Source organism: Phyllostomus discolor, chromosome 4, assembly GCF_004126475.2.
Source record: "Phyllostomus discolor isolate MPI-MPIP mPhyDis1 chromosome 4, mPhyDis1.pri.v3, whole genome shotgun sequence".
Classification (NCBI taxonomy): domain Eukaryota; kingdom Metazoa; phylum Chordata; class Mammalia; order Chiroptera; family Phyllostomidae; genus Phyllostomus; species Phyllostomus discolor.
Window position 1 is genome coordinate 205123842 of NC_040906.2, and position 22216 is coordinate 205146057.

The following is a 22216-nucleotide window of genomic DNA, read 5'->3' on the forward strand; positions in this document are numbered from 1 at the left end:
CCTATTTCAGTGAACGCCACCATTATCAACCTCTCCGCCCACCCGGGCTCACCATTTTATCCATCTGTCACAACGGATCAGTTTTCAGGTCCTAAAGGAACCACCCACCCACATTACCCCAGCACCAGCAGCTCTGTCCCCCACCCCCACCCTGAGGGTAGCATGCTGAAGCCCCTCCCACAGCTGCTCAAGGTCCCGTGGCCACAAAGCCTCTGCACCCGTCAGTCAACCTCCCAGGTCTCCCATCCACTAAGCATGCTGGTTTCTGGCCACCGGCGTCGTACCTGCTTCTTCAGGATTCTCAGTGCTCGGAACCTGGGCTTGGGGCGGAGTGTTTGGGGTACTCTCCTGTGTTCCCGAGCACTTTTTCAGGTTGCAGAACTCCCACCGGACCCGTGGGTCGGTGGTGAAACACCAGGGGCCTTTGTCATCACCGTCTGGATTTCGGCAGTAGTTCATTGTCAGGCCACTGTGAATTCGACGGGAGAAAGCCTGAGTGGCTGGGGGAGGTGGACCCTCAGGGGACACCCCCCCACACCCTCTGAATGTGGTTTTGACCAAGCCTTAGCAAGTGATATGAAATATTTCCATTAAAGATACCAAAGGTGCTAATGAGTATTCTAATGCCCCAAGCACAGGTCCTCAATGTCTGAACAATTTTAAAAGCTCAAAGTTAATATATCCTTCATGTGAAAAATGAAATGATGCGTAAATGTGTAAAGAAAGTAGCAGAATGGCTTATTCCAATGTCAAGATCCAACATGGATCTAGAAATGTATATTTTAGATTTTTCTCTGTGGATATCCAAATATCTCCACATCCCCGTCCACGTTTCTGTGTAAGATGACACAGGGCTGCAAAGCTGGGACGAAAATGCCCTTCCCCAAGGGAGCAATGACAGCCAAGACGAGGGCATGTTTAGGCCGGCCTTCCTAGTCTGTTGACTTGTAATGTAGTTCAAGTGGGGTGCATTTGTAATGAAAAAAAAAAAAAAACATGGATGTAATAGAAGTGAAACTGTCATATCTGGCAGATCACGTGGGTTCAGGGTGTGAAGGGCTTCTGAAAAGCCTGCCTGGGAAACCAGCCTCCAGGCCACAGGTCCTCTCTGTAGGATGCCTTCTGGGGGAGCAGGGAGGAACCCCACATTGTTCTCACTTCTCCTGCCTGTCTCACCTCCCTGGCTGCAGCCACTCAGAGACTGGGAGCGGGGGTGACACTGGAGAACAGGGGGACGGAGGAATGGAGAGAGACTTCTGGGTAGACCAAGGGGTCTGAGGGAGCTGGGGGCTCATGGAGGAGTTGGAAAGATTTGGGTGAGGAACCTGGGACGCTGGGCTGCTCGGTCCGCCAGGGCCTCCCCGGAACCCTGCCCGAGCCGTGCAGAAGCCCCAGCCTCGGAGTCCCCTTCCAATTCAGACGCGCGGCCTGGGGCCGTCTGGGAACATCTGCAGCGTGTATGTGCATGGGCGTCTGACACCATGCCTACAGGCGCTACAGGCAAGTGGCAGTCTCGGGCTTGGACCCACAGTGTGAGGAAGCCAGTTAGAGGGTGTCTGAGCACCTGGATGTGTTAAAAGGCTGATCCGTTTACAGCAAAAAGGCTGGTCCGGTCAGAGCTGGTCTTCCGCCCACCCACCTGCCCGTTTCCCATCAGCATGTCTCTGCTTCCTGACTCTCGTCTGCCCTCCTGCTCTTCCTCGTCGTGTCCCGGCAACGCCCCTCCCTCCGGACCCCAGTGCTCAGGCTGGGATGTGCCCGGGCAGGGCAGGTCATAGGTACCGAGACTCAGGGACAAGCACAGCTTCCCCTGCAGGGGTCGGAGGTTGGAATGATAAACTCCCACAGTTGAAAGACGGCCTTGATCTTCACCAGGTGTTGCGAAATGGTGCTGTTGCTAATCCTTTGGTCATTTGCCTTCCTGAGCTTTCTGCTCATGTGACCTTGACCCCTCATTGACCCCAACCCTTTGGCTTCCCCAGGACTCCTTAGGAAAGACAGCCGGCCTCCAACTTCGCTTCTTTCAGAGTTTTGCTAAAATCGAGGCACCTGAGACATTTCAGCTCACGTTCTGGGGCCAAGCGCAGCTCGGTTCTAAGGAGCTAGCTTAAACATGGGCCCTTCCGACAGACCGAGGCGGGCCGGGGCTCCTCCTCTGGGTAGACATCAGAGACTTACGCATTTGGGTATATTTCTGGGGTTTTCGTATGCCGGTGTGGTGTCATGGACGACCAAGACTGACATTTCTTTCCCGTGACGGTGGTGGATGACGTGCCTCGATAACTCTCCCCGTTGCCATGGTAGCACTCCTGGACAACGGGGGTCTGCTCCGGTGGCACTGAAATCGGGGCGGAAGAAATCCGTGACTGACACCCAGGACAGAGAGACGCGAGAAGCGGTGCCGGACACGGCACACGGGGTCTCCATTGGGGGAGGAACACTCTTCCGCCCCGACGGCAGGACAGGCACGCAAAGACAACGATGGACCGTAACAGTCTAGAACTTTCATGACCTAACGTTTTTGGTAAATGGTTCATTTAAAACTCAGGGCGGGGAAATAAGCAGGTCAGAGGGCCTATCGTTGGAAATCGCACCTATACGCAAGCTTTTTCTTTTCATGAATCTCCAACTGGGTGGCCACACAGTTAACAGGGAGACCCGGAGACACTGCCCGTGGTGCGGGCCTCAGGCGGCGACGGGCTGCCGGTGGGCAGGTGGGCATCCCGTCCCAGACTCTCTGCTTCTACAAAGCCACCGCCTTGGGCTGCCGAGGGACGGGGCAGGACATGCCCGTGGCGTCTCAGGGGGAGGGGGAGGCAAGACCCTCCTTCTCCTGGAGGAGCGGCGGGAAATCCTCTTGCACCCAGGTTCCCTCGCCAACCAAAGCAGAAGCCTGCTGCTCTCCCACTGCAGACCCACCGCAGAGACGAGGCAGAGTTTGGCTCCAGGGGCAGAAGGGGCCCAAACCCTGAGCACCACCACCCTCAAAGCCAAGGTCCACGGTCTGTGTAAGGTTGAGGGTAGGCGAGGAAGACAGAGAATGTCTAACTCCACCAAAAGCTTAGTGATTGGTAAGAAGACACAAGCGTCTATGACTGGGGTCGGACCAACAGCATGGAGTGACCGCCGCCCCGCGTGGTGCGGGTACTGCTGGAAGCCGAGGAGTACAGAGAAGGACCCTCAGACTCAAGAACAAGGCAACGACAGCCCATCCCCAGAGGAAGTCGAGGCCTGTGGCTCACTGAAGGGAAAAGCAGCCACAGCCTTGCCTCTACCAGTTCAGTGACGCGTAACGACAGACAGAGACAACCTGAAAAAGGTCCTCGTGTCAAAGTGTAGCTAATATTTATTTTCATCTCTACTGGTCTTCTATATACAATGTTAGCATTTGATTAAAAAAATTGTAAGAATTCTATTTTTTAAATTTTTTAAGATTTTATTTATTTATTTATTTTTAGAGAGGGAAGGGAGGGAGAAAGAAAGAGAGGTGGGGAGAGAAACATCAATGTGCGGTTGCTGGGGGCCGTGGCCTGCAACCCAGGCATGTACCCTGACTGGGAATCGAACCTGCGATGCTTTGGTTCACAGCCCGAACTCAATCCCCTGAGCTACGCCAGCCAGGGGTTAAAAAAATTTCTAAGACACACCCAGAGAGCCAGGGGAACAAGCACCGCTGCTGAGAGATGCAGCAGCCAGCAGGGCCAGATGCAGAGGGGAATCGAAGCCGCTGGGACGGAGAGGCGGAGCCATCGGGTGCAGGCTGTAAAGTCACTGTGACTAACACGTTAAAGGATCTCGTAGCCAAGGTGAGCAACATGCACGGACCGATGAAGAATTTCAGCAGAAATGAAAATTGAAAAAATAAATAAAAGGCAATGCTAGGTATAAAAACTTTGTATCAGATATGGTATCAGGTATTTCTTCACTGGGCTCATCTGCAGAGCAGACATGACGGGGGAAGGAAGCGGGGAACTTGAAACGAGGTTCATAAACATTATCCAAACTGACCCACCAAGGGGAAGCGCAGGGGTGGGGGGTGGGGAGCAGAGCAAGATGTAAGAAGTGCGAGACAAGATGAGGTGGCCTAGCATGTGGGTCAGTGGAGAGAGAGAAAGGAGGGAAGAAGAACTATCTGAACAGTCATCGCTGAGGATTTTATAAAAGTAATGAAAACCAACAACATGCACATCAAGAAGCTCAGAGAACTTCAAGCAACATAAATACCAAAAGTAAGTAGACACACCTAGATATACCACAGTCGAACTGCTGAAAACCAGAGGTGAGAGGAAGTCTTCAAGGCAGCCAGGGAAAAAAGAAATATTAAATATATGGGAAAAAAGATTCGATTTCCAGCCAGAAACTACTCAAAACAGAAGACAATGGAGTAATATCTTTGAAGTGGTGAAAGGGGGAAAAGAATGGCCACCTGGAGTTCTATACCCAACAAAAATTATTTGTAAAGCTAAAGACAATAAAACAACATTTTCAGACCTATAAGAGCTGAAAGACTTCAGCAGCAGCAGCAGACCTGAATTACAAGACATGTTCAAGGTTAAGTGTTTTCCAGAAGGAACGTGACGTCAGGCGGAAATTGGAACCTACTCAAAAGAAATGAAGAACACTGGAAATGGTAAAAGTAAATAACTAAAACTAAACATAAAAGTTATGTTCTATTTATAATCACTTTAAAACATCCCTGACTGTTTCAGGCAAAGCAATCATCAATTTATTGTGAGATTTATAACGTAACAGAACATAAGGAGCTCATAACATAAGCTCTTTGAGGACAAAAGTGCAATATTTGGGGAGGAGGGAAATAAGAGTATAACGTTAGAAGGTTCTCACATTAAACATCTAGTAAAATAGTATTATTTGAAGGTGGGGTGTGATAAGTTAAGGATGTACACTGTAAACATTAGAAAAAGCACTAAGAACATTAAAAACGGGTTAAACTAGGAGTGGTGATAAAAGACAAAGAATGCTTACTTAATGCAAAGACAGAAAAGATGACAAAGAGACCAAAATTCAAAGGGGACAAGGAGAAACCGCTAACTTGATGGTGGGTTTAAATCCAGCCACATTAACAATTACATGAAATGGCCTAAACACCTCGACTAAAGGTCTGAGAGACGCGATGTATCACACGGACGCTGGTGAGAGTGGAGTTGCAGCGGCTGTGTTCACAGCAGAGTAAGCAGAGTTCAAAACGAGGAACGGTTCCAGAGATCGGGAGAGACACACGGCCACAGGGGCCGTTTCTTGAAGAAAACACAAAGTCCTAAGTAAATGTGTCTGTCTCAGAGAGGGCTGCAGAATATGTAAAGCAAACAGAAAACCAAGAAGAAGCCAGTGAAAGCCCAGCCGAAGTCGAAGACCCTGCCATTCCTCTCTCGATACTTAACAGGAGACAGAAAATTCGTGAGGATTTGGAAGAGCCAAACACCACCAAATGACACCACCAACCAACTTGACCTTTGGCCTTTCCAGAACCCTCTCCCTGACCACAGCAGAAGCCACATTCTTTTCAAGAGCACAGGAAACACTGACCGAGATGACCATATCCTGAACCATGACACAGGCCTCCACACATTTAAAATAACTGGAACCACGGAGCGCGTTCTCTGACCGGAAGAGAAGTGACCCATAAACGAAGCTTACGTGTATCATCGCACTAGGGCCAGGGCAGAAGACGGCAGAGAGCCCCGGGGTTCTCGGGGCCCCCAGCCCCTTTCCTACCTGGGCTCTCCAGCTGGTCCTCGGACCCCGGCGAGGAGCTGCAGGACGGGATGCTGCAGTGTTCCCAGCGCACATCGCTGTTGGTCGTGTAGCACCACGGGGCCGACTCTTTGTCGGGGTTCCGGCAGTAGTTCTCCTCCAGGTTCCTGAAGAGGAAGCGGCTGTGAGTCCGACTTTCCAAAAAAAAACAGGGTCAATAAATAGCGAGGTGCACATGCACTGGCCCTTAGGGACATTGGACACGTGGCCGGCTCTCTCTCCAGAGTGACAGGAACCGAACAACAGGTGGGCACGTGAGCCGAGCAGGATCCTCTAGGATTCCGCAGAATTTGGGGACAGCAGCTTCTCTGCGGTAAACGATGAAAACATATTCCCTCCCGGACTGCGCCCGGTCAAGCAAAACAGCTCTGCTCCGTGTTGGGCCTGGAGCTCCATGCCTGAACGCAACGTGGACTTTCCACGATGTTCCCGCCTCAGAAGAGCGTGCCGCGTGGCCCTGGAATTCCAGCGTCCTCGAGCCCCACTGTGCGTTTAGGTGAGCGCTCAGCCAGCACAGCGGGGGGCCCACTCCTTTGCAGCGTGGACTGCGGGGGTGTGGAGGACGCCCCGAGAACTCGAATTTCTGACAACTTCCTGAAGCCGTCCGTGCCGCTGGCCAGGAGAACCGGACTTGGAGAGCCGGCGTTACGGGGAAACGCGGGCTGAAGGTCTCTTCCCTGGCGTGGGACTTGGCCAGTGTTCATTCCAGAATACTCTTACCTGGAGTCACTCAAGCGAAGGCAAAGTCCGTGGGATTTCACACTTTGCTCGGCCACAAGGGGATGAGCCCAGAGGGGGACTTACTTGCAGGGGAAGTTTTCCGGGGTCCTGTTGTGCTTGTGCGGGGTCTGCTGGCTCCAGCGCTGACAAGTGTGCCCGGACTTGGTGACAGCCACGGTCCCTCGATAGTTTTCACCTCTTCCCTCCAGACACTGACGTGTGGGGCCCGAAGGCGGTGGGGGTGTCGCTTGAACAGGGGTGAGAAATTGCAGTGAATGTGTTTGGAATGAAGAAGGCGCAGGCGGATGGGATGCGGGGCGGATTCGGAGAGCATCGGCTGGCTTCTTGGTAGGATCTGTGTCTACGAGGTCAACTCAGGAGGGACCCCTCTGGGAGGCAGGCCTCTGAGTACCCGTCCCATCTTGTCTTCCGCAGCCAGTCGGCCGCACGCGGTGAGGACCGCCATGGCACCCTCGCCCCCGAACCTCGCCTGTGCCGGTGACCCCACCTCCCCTGTGAGCGGCACATGATTCACCGAGGAAATAGAACTCAGTGACACCCGGTGTTCCGCAAAGCCAGCAGAGAGTCCGTGGGAAAGAAGGCACAAAAGAAAAGAAACAGAAGGCCAAAAGAGAAAAAGAAAAAAAGAGAAAGCCAAAAACGGTCTCCAAGGAAGGGCACAGAAATCACAGAGTTCCTGAGATAAAAAGGACAGAGGACAACAAAGGGAGCGGGTGTTCAGAAAGAAGGAGAGGAGCTGAGGTGCTCCAGCCCCGAGGAAGACGGTCAGACCCAAGGACGGGGCACCACCCTCAGGGCCTGCTGGGTCCTCTCTTTCAGTGGCTGTCCTCATCTAAACTCTTCCCCCCCACCCCGTCCCCGGCTTCAGATTCTCGGGACGGAACTCTCAGAAGGAAAATATTATAAAGGGGTTTCTCTCGGGCCTTCCCTGCCAGGTCAGCCATGCACCTTCTCACCCTGAACTCCCTCCCCCCGCTGCCCGCTCCGAGGTGGGCCCTAAGAAAACTGGACACCCCTGCTCGCACAGCAGCACTGGGGGAGAACCCGGGTCGGCGACGACACCCGTGTGCGGAAGGCATGGGTCGCTTTCCTTTTGAAGGATGTCACCACTGCCCTTCATTAGCTCACACCCAGCTGTCTTTGCCAGGGGAACCAAACCAAACCACGGCCAATGGGTGCTCAGACAAGGACCTGGAGCAACCAACAGATTGTTTGACACGAGCAACCGTGCCCCACCACACACGCAGGGCACTTTTCAGGCACGGCACTCGGGCACCGGTACGTTTCTCTGGAAGCCCACGGGCAGAGCGGGTGAGGGTCCCCGAGGGCGGGGCCGGGCCGCACTCACTGCAGCGTGGGATGTCACAGAACTCCCAGCGCTTGTTGGGGTCCGTGGTAAAGCACCAGGGCCGGGGCTCCGCATCCGGGTTCCGGCAGTAGTTCATCTCCAAGTTCTTGTTGGGGAATCTGAATGGGCAAGAGGGATGTTAATAGCACCGAGTACGGACAGGCACCAATCCTTTTAAATGAGCAAATAGGGAGCACCCACTGGGTGCCAGGCCCTGTCTGGCACCCACGGAGGGGACTGCCTGAAGGCTGTGCTCAAAGGGATGCCCGTCTCATAAGGAAGATCAGCTCGGGAGTCTAAGGAGGGCTTTCCTGGCGGTCTCCGTAAAATATCACAGCGTGGGATCAGTTACCTGATCGTTCAGGCCATGTGGAAAGCTGATGGATGCAAACTTCAGTTATTCAACTGCAAATACTCGCAGTTTTTAAAACGCAAGGGGCTTGCTCATTGCCATCTTTGGAGCTTAAAGAAATGATCCTTCCGGTCCCCCAGGTCCTGGTCCTGCTAGCCGTTAAGCTTATGGACACTGACAGGTTCCTGTGAGCACCCAGCCCAAGGGTGCGGGCCGGTGAGCGCCCCCCAGTGGGGATGCAGGGCCAAGATGGGGCGTTGCCGGCCACGTCACAGGCCCTCCGGGTTGATTCCCCGCCCCTCTCTGAGGCTGTACAAGCTCAGGCAAGATGAGCTAAGCAAAGGGCAGCGGCTTAAGCGACCTTCTAGTTCCTGGAGGTGCGTTTTCCCAGTGCAGGGCCTTGAGACCTTTCCCGCGATTCTTTCATGGGAAAGGCGGCAGCTGTGTTTGGAGTTAACTCTTTGGAATGGGAGGTACCGGAAGTGCACGGAGCTGTTTCCCACAGTGAAATCTGGGGCTCAGCCTCGTTTCTGGTCAGTGTTTTTTGTTTTTGTTTTTGTTTTTAAGTGCTGGTACGATCCTGCAGCCTCAGAGGACAAGGAGAAAGATCAGAGATGCACAGAAAGGGAGGGGTTTTCCAGAACAGTCCATGTGAAGTACGGTGAGGTTTTCTAGATCAGGGACTCTTTCTTACTCCTCTAGGGAATCCACGACCCCCGTGGAGAACCTGGTGGAAGTCAGGAATCCTCGCCCCAGAAAAACCGCACTGACATAAATACACATAAAACACGTGCATATACAAAACCCCTAAAGCCTGTCCGAAGAGCGCACGCTAGGAAGCCTTGAGTCTCATCGGGATGAAGTAAAGAACAAGAATCGAGAGGAGAGGAGAGAACACCCACGTGAGATGGACCCGCATTCCTCACACTTCCCTGCGCACACGACTCAGCCAGGACGAGCCAGGACGCCGGTCCCCGCAGACTCCGGCCCCGGGGGCCCAAGACTCCGCGCGTCCTGCTCAGCACCCTCGGAGCCCAGCACTTTCCCCGGGGCGCAGTTTGGGAAACGGGAGTACCTGCCGCCTCTCTTGTGACCACGTGGGAAGAGGTCAACTCCGAGGTTCCAACACAGCAGCAGACACGCCCCCTTCTCGGGGAACGCAAACATATCGCGATAACACGAGCCGCCCCGAAGCCGTGAGCGCCGGACCTCTCGCCCCAGGGAGACTTACTTGGAAGGCAGGTAGCCGTGGGTGTGTGGGCTCTGAGAGCCCCAGGCCTGGCACTCAAGTCCCGAAATGGTCTTGGAAATCTTGCCCTCGTAGTTTTCTCCGCTGCAATGCATGCAGTCGACTGCGTAGGGGGACGGGAAGGAAGGAAAGGAAGAAACTGCAGTGCGTGTCGCGGAGGGAAGGCTACAGTCCCACTAGCAACGTGGCAAGCGGCACTGGCCCCTTGTCCCCATGCGCTTTCCCAACGATCACTTGGCAATGAAATTGGCGACAGTTTCCTAACACAACCTAAAATATCACTCTTTCCTTCAAGTGGTAAAATTAGCATAGTTTGGTCCAGACCTCCTCAACTCGAAGAGTCACGACCAAATCCAGAAATTCCCTAGGCCACCTCCTCAAACTGGGATGCCCTGGCCCTTGGTGGGTGGGAGGGGTCGCGGCAGGGTGCACGTATGCTCAGAAGCCTGTAAGGTCTCTACTGGGACTTTTAAATAATATAGGGTGTCTTGGTTACCATACGGATCTTTAAAAATGCCTATGACATCATCTGATCGCACGGATGCCCGCTCCCTCCCAGGATGCGAGTGTGGGTGGGGCTTTGGCCTGCGCTCTTGACCTCGCTGGGGGGCGGGTCCACCTGCGCTGGCGGCGGTTCGCTTTTTGTGTGATTGAGAAGTGTGGCTGGCTGTTCTTTGCCTTCTTACATTATTTACACATAGAAGCTCTGATTTGGAATGATTAAGATAACCCAATACAGCAGGGTAATATAAGACCTCAGGTTGTATGGAGTCCTAAGGAAAAAAAGGGTCAGACTTGGTGACGACAACGATGCGTCCGTGTCAATTAAGGGTCACATGACCTCAGAGTGGAGCATAAAAATAGAGTCCCCAGGTTGAACCAGATAAGGTGATGAGGACCTGAGTGTCACAGGTGAACACTCTGCCACATGGCTGCACAAATCCACTGTCCTCCATGCCCCCTTGCACCAATAAATGGAGCAGGAAATGTGAAATGAAGAGCATTTTTTTTCCAATAGGATCTTTCTCCTTTGTAGCATTGACTTGTGAAGTGTGCCATGAAACCGGTCGGCTTACTAAAGTAATGAACTGCAGATTTACAACCGGCTCGTTGCTTAGCTTCAGCGCAATGAGAAAGTATCCCACATTCCCTGAATATTGTTCATTTGAATTGCATTGCTTTCTGTAATGTTTTATCTCAACTGTTTAATCACAAGTCTGTTTTTGTCTTTATACTCTGTGGAGCTTTAAGCCCAGAACGTTTGTATCTGGAGTTCACCTAGAGTTTTGTATTGGTGCACGCTAAAGGGACATTTTAATAAAAATAATTAGGGTATTCAATACTGGGGGTCTGAGCAAAATCTGGGCCTTTCCACAAGGTTCGCATGTGGCTCTGTGCTGCCCAACACGGCCCTAAATGACCGTTCACGGCGTCCCTGTGGGGAACGGCCCTGCAGCGCATGTGCAGACGGAGGGCAGGGGGAGGGGAACGCAGGATTTGGGGCTGCCCCTGACCTTCACACTCGGGGATGTTGCAGTAGTCGAATCTGGTCGCCGGGTCGGTGGTGTAGCACCAGGGCCCCTTCTCATCGTTGTCTGGGTTCCGGCAGTAGTTCTCGTCCAGCCCCTGGGACGGGTGGCTGGTCGGGGAGAAACTGCAGGATGGAAAGGAACCGCTTGGATTACGTTTTAAACATCAGCATAGTATCAGGAGCACAGAACGATGTGCCATCTGTTTTCCATTTGGAGTTCAAGGTTCTGCCATCGAATGCACTCCAGCTGTGTGCTGAAGGATTTGTGTTGTCCGATTTTCGATTTCCCTATTCAGTACAGCGGCCCACATTACCACCGTTACTGTATTTACGGACACATCTTACACATCTTAGAAGCAGAGCCCAAATGTTATGCACAGGCTGCAGAAACAAAAGCCTCACAAGCCTTGCAAGTTCCCGATCTGTTCCAAACACCTGCTCTTGCCCGTTGCTCCTGTAAGGATAATAGTAGCAGCACCATTTTGCTCGTGTGAATGGTGCTCCAGGGTTACCCTGAAACCTTCCTATACGTTCTCTCTAGTCTCAATAAAAAAGTCCCACCAGGAATGTATGATCACCCTTATTTCACACAGAAGAAAACGGGGAGTCAGTGCTGTAAAACCAAGCCTTGCCTCAGTCTGCACGATTAATAAGTAGCACCTCAAGAATTCAAGTCAGATCTGTCTGATTCCAAACACCACGTTCCCTCTGAAACGCAGCCGGGTTAACGGGAGGGGTGGGGGAGTTCAGCGCATTTTCAGGTCTGCAGTTGAGTGGCTGTGGAGACATAACAAGTTACGTCAAAAGCCCAAGACCTGGAGTCTGAAAGGGCAGGTTTTGTTTTGGATGTCTCACCCGCAGGCCAGAGATGACCTAGATGACCTCTAGGAGGCCACGGTTTGGCCATTTGCTTTACTCCTTTTACGTCAATCAGCCCTAACGCCCTGAGAATGTTACAACTGCCCATCTCACAGGGATGTAATAATGGCAAGTTCTTGGGTTGGCGGGGCAGGGTAACAGACACCAGACCCTGCTCGATAAGCATTGTTGCCGCAAACTTAACGACAGCTGATGTCCTGCTGGGAAACAGACTCTGAGAAGGACTCTAAATCAATAAGCAAATTGCGAGATCACACATGTTTCTTTTACACCTCGTTCACTCTTTTTCCTCCGCAGGAGAGCTCTGATCTGGTGTGTTGTTTGGTTTCAGCGGACTGAGTCCTGACCGGGGTCATCTTCAGTTTCCTCTCAGGCTCAGCCTCGAATTCAGGGTTTTGTTGCTGTTCTTTTTTTTTTTTTTAACCTAGGCGCCCTTCTGTGATCTAGGCACTCCAGAAACACAGACCCACGAGAGCCCGTGGAGAACCACCACTTCCTGCATTTAGGCCGTACACAGTCAATCCATCCCAGGTCGGCATTTACCAGTTCTCTCTCGGCACCCGCTCGGCCGCCTGTTCTGGCTGCGGTCAGAGGGAACGGACCTTTCTAAGCGCACGCGGTGAACACAGAGGTGCAAGAGAAAGGCTTACTTCGGTTTGTGCGGGGAAGTGTCGCTCCATCTCTGGCAGGTCACCCCACTTTTCGTCTTGGACACCGTCCCCCGGTAGTTCTTCCCATTTCCAGTCTTGCACTCTGAAAGGAACACTGAACAGAAGTGCACACAGCGGTCAGTTCCTTGCACAAGCAGAGAGTCAGGCGAGGCCCGCACTGTGCTCGCGGCGTTGAGAGAAAGGCCGTGTATGGTGGATAACACCAAGGTCCTGCTACGCAAGACCACCCGCCCCTGGTGTCTGGGGGGGAATGGCAGCTAACGAAGCCATCTGGTGCCTGGATGCGAGTACTCCAAGCCACAGCCCCTCCACGCACCGGGCACAATGCTAGGGGCGGGGGGCGCATGGCGTGTGCAACAGGGGAGGGTGCTCCCACTGTGGAACTCACATCCTGGTGGCCCCAGGGGGCCACATTTGGAAAGTTATCAAGGACGCAGCCTCATGGGGATGTGTGACAGAGAAAATCAGCAGCTTGTTGAGAGAGCGAAGGGAGTGGAAATAAAGGCTCTCAGACAGGACGGGCTTTTCAGGAGCCGAAAGAGGTCCAAGCCACTCCGTTCTTTGAAGCTCCCAGTATTTCACACATGAACAGCGTCACACGGGGCGATACCACTGTGGTCTCCTCTCAACATTCACAGCAGGTGCTCTCGGCCAGCCACCACTTAACCAGCCACAGGGCAGGGCTCCGTCCTGTCTCTAAGGCACACTGTCAGGGGGCCCGCCTGTGTCCCACAGGTTTTGGGGCGGGCACCCGTGACCGGCAGGCCACTTTCTAGTGTGTCCACCCACTTCCGGTGCCACCAGTTGGGTCATACGCTTACCGAGAGTCGACTGTTTCTATCGTCAAGACTTTGTCTACAGCTGGCGGTATTTGAGTGAAGATGATCTAAACCCTTGTGGCACAGTACATAGTTACGACAGTATTGTCAACTGGGAAATGAATGAGGGAAAGCGGCTCATTTTTAACGAAGATGACTGCTTGTAAGGACTTGAAAGAGTTGGATAGTTTTAGAAATTGCTGTCAAATCCACGGCCGGGAACCCACTCAGAGCCCACTCTGTGAGTCTGGGGGAGGCCATAAGAATGCAAAGGTGTTTTACAGTCAGGCTGGTGGACAGATGTCTCAGCCCTTGCTCCCTCGGACCTTCGGAGAGAAGGCACCGGATGTGGCAGACAAGGTACTCACAGGGCAGTTCACGTGGGGAATGCGCCAGGTAGTAGCTCCTGCTGGCGGCCCGTGTACAGGGACAAGAAGCGCCCCCCCCCCATGTGCCAATGCAAACTTGTGCTTTCAGTGCAAATATAAACGATTCAAGGCTTACGTGTATCATCTTTCATGATTCCCCACTTGAGCCAAGATTTTCATGAACTGACCGGTTATCTGGGGAGAGGGTTTCTAACACACCTATAGCGAGCTGGTGCTTTTAGCCCCACCACCTGCAGAGAGATGCAGATGCCGCTTCGCTGAGGTTTGCCCTCACGGCATGGGCCCGAGACACTGACACAGGGTGCAAACTCAGGGCACGTTCGAGGCCCAGCGGTCAGGGGAGACTTTGAAAAGGAGGTGAGGCTTGGGCGGAGACCCGGGAGGTGAGAAGGGGCTGGCCCCGGAACGAGCAGAAGAGGATCCCAGGTGGCAGGCGTGTGTGCTTCGCATGTGGTCGGAGTGGCTGCAGGCTCAGTGAGCCCAGCAGACGGGGTGGGCTTCAAGGACAGGGCCGGGGAGGGGGCAGAACTATAGCCCTTGGCAAGTGTCTGGAGTTTATCCCGAGGTACTGAGTTTTTGAAGCTGGGATGTTGCAGACCTGCGACCGCGGGAACCCGGCCAGGGACGGTGGCAGCTTAGAACAGGTGGTGGCAGTGGCCAAGGCAGCAAGTGGCAGGTGTCAGTGGGACAACGGGACACCGACTATTCCCAGAACATCGCTGGTGGGTGACGTAGCAGTGGGTCCCGCACGACTCCACAGCAAAGAATCCAGCACCCAAAAAGGACTGACTTTTGACTTTGTACCTGTCCCGTGTTTGCATGTACCTGCCGGCGTTTACCTAACCTTTCGCCCCTTTCTGGCACCTGGAAAGCGGGCAGCTGCACCTGTGCCCGCCGAGGCCAGGGGCACCGCCACGCGCCTCCTGCTTAGCAATGCACACATGGCATGTGGCGTCAGTGCTGAGAATCCCGCCGACCCCTCACCCCGCTTTTGTAAATCTGGTGGGTAGTAGGTGGTCCAGTGTATCTCCTCCTTCACTCATTATTTGTGAGAACCAAATAACTTCAGATACGCTTTAGGTCTGGTCACGCTCTCATCCCAGGAACAAAAGATGAACCGTGGGAGGAAGGAGGGAGCGGACCCACAGCTCCCATTAGACCTGAGGGGGTGGACCGATGCATGGCAGCGACCCCCCGCCTGAAGGAAACTTCAGAAATCTCAAAGAGTTCCGTAGTGGGACCGCAGGCAATGATTCAAGTCACTGTCAAAAATGCATGAAAGGGGATGGTCCTTGTGGCCTTTCACGCCTTGGGAACCCGACATTTGCGAAGCCAACTTGTTACGACATAAATGGTCGTAACACCTCGCCCGCAACAGAGTTTGGGAGGCAGTTTTAAAGACATCATACTTTCACTTACACCTTCATACACACTGCATGAACTTTTTCATGTCCAAAAAGACATGCCACTTCCAAAGAAAGGCAGGCCACCTGTGGTCCTAACCAGTGGCACGGCCGATCCGGGATTCTGAAGGAAACGATGGAAAAGCAACTATGACGCGGGCCCGTTTCCAAACGACAATTTCTCAGAGTCTGAGGGACCCCCTCCAAGGGGCAAGTTTAAAACTGAACCTAAAAATTGTGTCACTATGCAAATGCTACTGAGGACTTAAAACATTTCGGGGTTTCTGTGTTTCTCCGGGCTTCGGTCCCAGGGCTGGCGCTCAAGGACCACCACGGTCCCTGCAGAACAAAGTCAAGACCCCCCCACTCCTCCTTAAAACAGAAAATGAAATTTTGAATATTTTCAGAGTCATAGAGGTAGAAAGGACTTTGTCAGTCTGACCCCTTGGTTTTTAAATTAAGAAAAAAAACCATAAAAGGTGCGGTCATACACACACTTGAGCCGCCACAGCTGGTTCGCGGCCACACCTGGCCCGGACCCCCAGTTCCATGCTGCTGCCCCCCACGCAGTGTCTGTACCCTGTGGTCTCTTAAACTACAGACACAAAGGAGGGGGCGGGGGGTGGGGAGGAGAGGGGGAGGGCGGGGAGGAGAAGTAAGTGAACAGGAGGACTAAAAAGGAAACATGGTACGCACTTTTCTTTTCATATAGCACAACATCTCTCATCCTGGAGACTTCCGCGGTCTTTCTGGTTTTGTCCATTAGGACACATTGTTGCTCTTTGCTGTGATACTGGAACGCCCTGCGGAAGAGAATCAGGCAACTCAACCAGTGTTTTCCTTCAACTAGAAAGCAAACTTCTATTGAGGAACAGGAGACTCTGGAGATAATTGTCAATCTCTGGACGGATCAAGGAGCTTATAATCGGCCCCTTCAACCCAGTGGGGGTCATTACCAAGGAGACGCTGGGAAAGCAGCCCAGCCACACGGTGGCTACTCTTGCTGTCTTTCTAACCTGACTTTCTCCCTTCCGGTCCTCCAAATTTTCCCTTTCTGTTCCCGCCGCTCTCCCGTGTCTTCATTCATGTTCTTACGTTCCAGAATGTTCCCTTTTGTGCTGGCAAGATTGCTTTGAACTTACCACTATTCCCCAAATAGACTGTATGACCCCTGTCGCTGCCCCCTGATCTACACCTCTCCATTCTACCTCCTCCCACTCACGCATCCTTGCCCACCCACGTGGTCTTGCCGAAGATGTCACGGAAAGCCGTCCACAGCTGCCTCTCCGGTCCCACTTCCTACGTGACTCTACTGTTTTAGCCACCCTGGTCCTTCTTGGTCCCTCGGCCAAGTGCAAGGCCTGGAATGCCTCCAGCCTTACCCGTATTTGCAAGCCCTCACTTGCCCTTCCAAGCCCAGCTCAGGTCCCACCTCCTCCCTGGGGCCCTCTGGACTGCATCAGCACTTAGGAATTGTCCTTCCCTCTGAATGTTATGGATGGAGCGCGTATGGATCATGTCCCTTATCGATACCTCACACTGGCCGCATTCTTTCCAATCGCTGTGACTATACCACCACTACAACAGGCAGGTCTGGACCGTGTATCTGTACAAAGAGCTCCCCCACGCAGTGCTGCTCATCAAACACACTGGGCCATGGCCTCCGTGCCTCTTTGCTCCTCGGGGTCTGGCGCGCTCCCACGCGTGGGACCCCCCTTTAGAATGTCGTGATGATGACGGCGTGGGAAACGAGCGCCCGGAATGATAGCAGCTTGTGCCTCGTGTAGAAATAAACACGCTTCTTTGGGGGCATTTTTCTAAAGGGGGGGGCACTCACGACTTTAACAAGGAATGAAATGGGCTCCAGTACAGAGTCCAAACCCCAGGCCCAGGAAATTCCTCTTCCCTCTTAAGTCCTGGTCTGGTCAAGTCCACGAGCGACTTCCTGGGTATGGAAGGAGCAGCGTCTCAAATGACGAGACAATAGTGTCATAGGTCCGAGGACAGTAAGAATACCTGCAGATGAACTCTGTTTCTCGCTCACATTTCTCCGCACACTCGGCTATGCTGCTGGCGACCACGTTCTTCCTGTGGCCAGTGGTCAGCGCCGCCCCCTGCGTGTTCACGTAGCTGTCCAGGGAGTCTCCGCGACCTGCAAGTGGGAGGGAAAGGTGGGACGGCTGGCAGGACTTCATCGAAACCGTCGTTTGACGGTGGTCACGCGGTCACCTGCTCGTTCCCCGCGCCCCAGCCGGAGAAAACGCGCTGCTCCCCTGGAAGCAGCACGGATGGCCGGGAGTAAACATGCTCCGTGTGCAGACTGCAATGTGTTCACAGATCAACTGGAGGGACGCATTCGTGGGTTAGAACAATGTGGCGTCTGCGTTGCTGCGTAACTGAGTGGGAAGCCTGGAATAAGAATAAATGTGGTCTGTGTGCTGTTGACTGCTGAGCCGCGATAGAACCCCAAGAGGCCGCCAGGAGCACCCGGGTTGCAGGTAGCGATGGCTTGTTCGCCCCTGAGCAACGGAAGAACCTGGGGCTGTTGCACAATCTCCAGCAGCACAAACGGCAGCTGTCACCCTGCCCCTCGGACTGATGTGATGAGTGTTCTCTGAACGGGTCCACCCCGAGACACAACGTTGTTCAGTGAGTCGACCATGTGGAGAGTCTATAGGACCTGAACTAATCTTCACTGTAATCCAAAGTAATTTTTATCCTGGGCTGAGTTCAGGGACACGTCACTATTCATTAAAGAGAGATAAGTTCTTCTCTCATGGGGACAGGTATTTGGCATTTTGGGAGAAACTGTAAAAAACCAGGCAAATGTTGCCCTGGCTGGCGTAGCTCAGTGGATTGAGCTCAGGCTGCGAACCAAACTGTTGCAGGTTCGATTCCCAGTCAGGGCACATGCCTGGGTTGCAGGCCACGGCCCCCTGCAACCGCACATTGATGTTTCTCTCTCTCTCTCTTTCTCCCTCCCTTCCGTCTCTAGAAATAAATAAATAAAATCTTTAAAAAATCAGGCAAATGCTGGTCCTGAGTTTTCTGTGAGATAAAGCCCAAGGCAAAGAATCTGCCTGAAGGCCTCTCTGACCCTTGTCCCCGAGGCCGAGGGGCCGAGCCATGCTCCCAGGCCCACGGGCACCCGGCCGGGCTGAGCAGCTCTGTCCCCAGCCTGGGGGTGTTGGCCTCCGTCCTTTGAATGGGGAACACACTAGTGATTTTCACAGGGGGGAGGTCAAGAGAGGTTAACAAAATAAAGATAGCAAAGTTTCCTAAAGTTTGCCTAAAGGGGATTGGGCAACATGGAGACCTTGACCACTTGGAGGGGTGGGGGTGGGGTGGGGACCAGAGCCGGTGGAGGGGACGGAAGAGTGACCGGGAGCAGCAGGGGGAGCAGCAGGGGGAACAGCAGGGGAGACGAGTCTGTCCAGACGCCGGGCTGCGCAAAAGGAGTGTTTCCTGCAGGGCGTGCGCCCTCACGAAGACTGTTCGCAGGGGAGACATTCCGAAGCAGGCTGGTGCTGACGACCGTGTTCCGCGGGAAGGGTGATGAAGAGTCAGATTGTCTTTCCTGGAAAGGCCGTCCCTGACCACCTGGAAAGGCCACACACTGCCCGGGGCCATCCACCCTGATGGGCGGAGACAGGCTCGGCCCCTTCCCCCTCCTCCTCCTCCCCCTCCTCAGGGTAAGGCGCTCCAAGCTGCAAGGCGGACACTGCACACGAGATGGCTGGTGCCATTTACGTGCGATACACAGAAGCTCTTGATGACGGTGTGAGGAGACGGTGGGGAAATGGGTCTTTTAGACCAGTGTCCATGCCACCATCTGCCCTTTTCTCTCACTCTGAGCTCTCGTTTCCAAGAGGAAATGTGTTTTGGGAAACGCTACAAATTAGGATGTAATTCAGAAAACAAGCACGTTAACTCTATAAAGTGAATCCTGTAAAGAGTGAAGTTGAACTTTTGGGAGAGCTCTTGGAAAGCAGGCCAGGCTGTAACTCATGTCCAAACAAGAAAATAAAATTTCTGCTTATATAGTGCTTTGATTAAGTTACCTTTAGTTGTGTTATATTGTCACGTTTCAGAGCACAAAGCTGCTGAGACGCACCTTAGGGTCACATGTCCCAGGGATGTCCCCAGAAAGACTTGTTTCCTATTTTGTTTGAGAAATTTTCCCTAAATGTTGTCTTTTATTCCATTCTAGGGCTCAGAAGGCAATGGCATGGAATGCAGTTTATTTGTTGACCAAGACACAGTAAACCAATCATTTTAGTAAGAAAAATATTCTTATATTCTAGGACAGCGATTTTCAACCTTTTCCATCTCATGGCACACATAAACGAATTACTAAAATTCTGCAGCACATTGAAAAAAATGTCACATTTTTTGCAAATCTGACAAAAAAGTAGGTATAATTTTAACTTACTCATACCGGCTGGCTATTGTTGTGTTGGCTGTTGTCATTTTTTATTTGACCATCTAAGGGAGCAGAGGTCCATGCTCCCTGACTAAACAGTCAAGCGTGGCATGTTCTAGAATTTCCTGCAGCACACCGGCTGAAGAGTGTTGTTCGAGGCTAGTGTGGATGTACGTTGCTACCAAAGCAAGCGTATTTATTTTACCGATAACATAGGTTTGCTTGTTTTTCAGTGTCTGTGCGGCACCAGTGCGCACCCATGCTCGTGTGTTTGGAAGATGGGACCCGTGTGGTTTGTGAGATGCAACCCCCTTCCCCGCCTCTTGCTGAGAATGGCTGGGAAAGTGTTTTTCCTCTCCTGGGAGGTGCTGTGCATTGAAAAGATGAACCACTTCTAAGAAAGAGAGAGGAAATGCGTCCTTTCAAAAAGAGCTGTGAACGCCTTTCCCCCACGTGCATGAGGTCTGTGAGGTGGGATGTCAACCCTGTCGCAGAGAAGTCTGCTCTGAGGCCTGGGCGGGACCCACGGAGCGGTTCCCGGCGCCCCAGGCCCCGCCCTCCCCGGGCTGGGAGGGAAGATGGAGACTTGCACACCCACACACGGCCCTTTCCGAGAAAATCTCTGGGCACAACCTTCTCCTGCGTTCTTTGACGTTCCTTTGTACGACTCCGCTACATTCAAACGTGTTCGACTCTAAAGCACAGTTTGTGATTCACAAGTTTAATTTCGAGTTCCTATGCCCTGTGTACACGAAGAGCTACTTGCATAATGTATCATTTCATTTATGTGAAATGTCTGAAACAGGCGAATCAGAGACAGAAGGTAGATGAGTGAGTGGCAGGGGAGATGGGCCTGGAAAGGGGGAGGGGCGAAGGGAAAGGAGAGGGGGTTGGGGTGACAACCCCTGGCTCTGAGTGTTGGTGGGGGACGGTGATGAGCATGAGCTGATACTGTGTCGATGGGTGCACTGCTCCGAATGCAGTGGGGACCATCGGACATAATGCTTTAAACGGGTGGATGGTACAGTGGGTGGGTTACATCCCAATAAAGCCGCCAAGGAAAAAAGAACTAGAAGGACACGCTTAGAGTATGTTAAAGAATATTTAAACAAAGTTGGAAAAGGGAGAAGGGCACCAAGATTCCCTCTTGGAAAGCCTCGGGTTAAATCCTGGTTCCTTCACTCCCCGGATGTGGGGGTTCGGTCCACAGGCAAACAATAGGGTTCCCCTCCATGTGGATGAAGTCACCTATAACAGAGGATGCACACAGAACTCTACCTGTGGCACCGGCTAGATGGACTAGTGTTGGTGAAGGACAGAGACGTGTGTGTGTGTGTGTGTGTGTGTACACGAAAATGTGCCCAGCACACCGCAAGCACTGAGTAGGTGTTGAATTCCTGTGTGCATGCCTCCTTTGGCAATCAAAGCCTGTGTTTCTTCCAGGCGTAGAAGCAAACGTTTGTGTATGGAAAAGCCATACTTAATTCCCAACAAATAAGAAACTAGTAAATATAGCAACAGACCAGTCAAAAAATGTCATCAAGGAGCTATTTCGCTGTGTATATTTTTAAACGAGGAGCATATGACATCTTAACAAACATGACCTAAATTAGTCACACTGAGAACCAGGCAAAGAGCCTGGGCCGTTAGCTATACAGGCTACTTTCTGTCAACCAAAATAACTATTATTTAAGCTCAATCTTTTACCTTCTAAAAATCACTCATTTTCCCCCTCTACCCATTCATCTCCAGGATTTACATGGAAATTAAATTTATTTCTGGACAAATCCCTCCATCTTGGGTTGAGATTTTGAACTGGGAATCTCAGGAATCAAAAGCTAAGTTAGACTAGACGCTCTTAAAAACCATCCTGTGTCTGTTGTTAAGGCATCGCTGGGACACAGTTGGTGACTCACGTGAAAAAATGACTCAGTCTTACCTGCACTGAGAAACAAGAGAAGGAGAAGCGCCACCTCTTCGCGCCCCATCTCGGCACGGGCCCCCGGAGCGCAGACAGCCGAGCGTCCCAGCCCCAAGGCGCGGTGCACTTGCAGGACAGGAAATGCACCCACAAACAAGGCAATCGCGGGGAGTTAATCATTATCTCGGAGGCCCGCTGCCCCTGTGCTCTGAAGGGCTCAAACATTACCTCGACGGAGGGTCTTACAACATGTTTGCGTCTGCAATAGATGCTGGGAAATGGCGCAAGCAGCCCCGCCCCTCCGGCGGCCGCGCTGCCTCCCTTCCTCCGCTCGCCCCAGTCCCTCGTCAGCCCCACCGGGTCTGTGTCCTCCCCGCTTCTCCCATTCTCTTCCTTTTGGGTAAATAATAATACTAATAATGCCAACAACAGCAACAACAATAATAATGTCACAGTGATAGCTAACCTTTGCTGAGAACTTCTATGCCCGGCACTGTGCTTGAGGGATGCCTGTGCAGTTTCATTCAACCTTCAAACCAGTACTGTTATTATCGTCCTCATTTCTGGATCGGGCTAATAAAGTTGAACTTCTCCAAGGTGACCCGGCCAACAAGGAGAGAAGCTAATGCAAAAAGTGTTTAGGGCCCTGGACTGAGCGTGGGCTGTGAACTGAAGTGTCGCAGGTTCGATTCCCAGTCAGGGCACAGGCCTGGGTT

General features: G+C 52.6%; 1 protein-coding gene across 1 annotated transcript in view; it reads right to left on the minus strand.

The window, feature by feature from the left end:
• Nucleotides 1–21659, minus strand: part of PLG (plasminogen) — a 36444-nt gene extending 14785 nt beyond the window's left edge. Inside the window, exons 1-11 of the mRNA XM_028504030.2 lie at nucleotides 21519–21659; nucleotides 17173–17308; nucleotides 15853–15959; nucleotides 12526–12640; nucleotides 10980–11119; nucleotides 9448–9568; nucleotides 7865–7983; nucleotides 6580–6742; nucleotides 5737–5882; nucleotides 2179–2338; nucleotides 285–469 (exon numbers count right to left, since the gene is read on the minus strand). Coding sequence (XP_028359831.1) covers nucleotides 285–469; nucleotides 2179–2338; nucleotides 5737–5882; nucleotides 6580–6742; nucleotides 7865–7983; nucleotides 9448–9568; nucleotides 10980–11119; nucleotides 12526–12640; nucleotides 15853–15959; nucleotides 17173–17308; nucleotides 21519–21567 — 1441 coding nt within the window. The 5' untranslated portion in view covers nucleotides 21568–21659. The remainder of the gene's footprint in view (nucleotides 1–284; nucleotides 470–2178; nucleotides 2339–5736; nucleotides 5883–6579; nucleotides 6743–7864; nucleotides 7984–9447; nucleotides 9569–10979; nucleotides 11120–12525; nucleotides 12641–15852; nucleotides 15960–17172; nucleotides 17309–21518) is intronic.
• Between the last annotated feature and the right edge of the window lie 557 nt (nucleotides 21660–22216).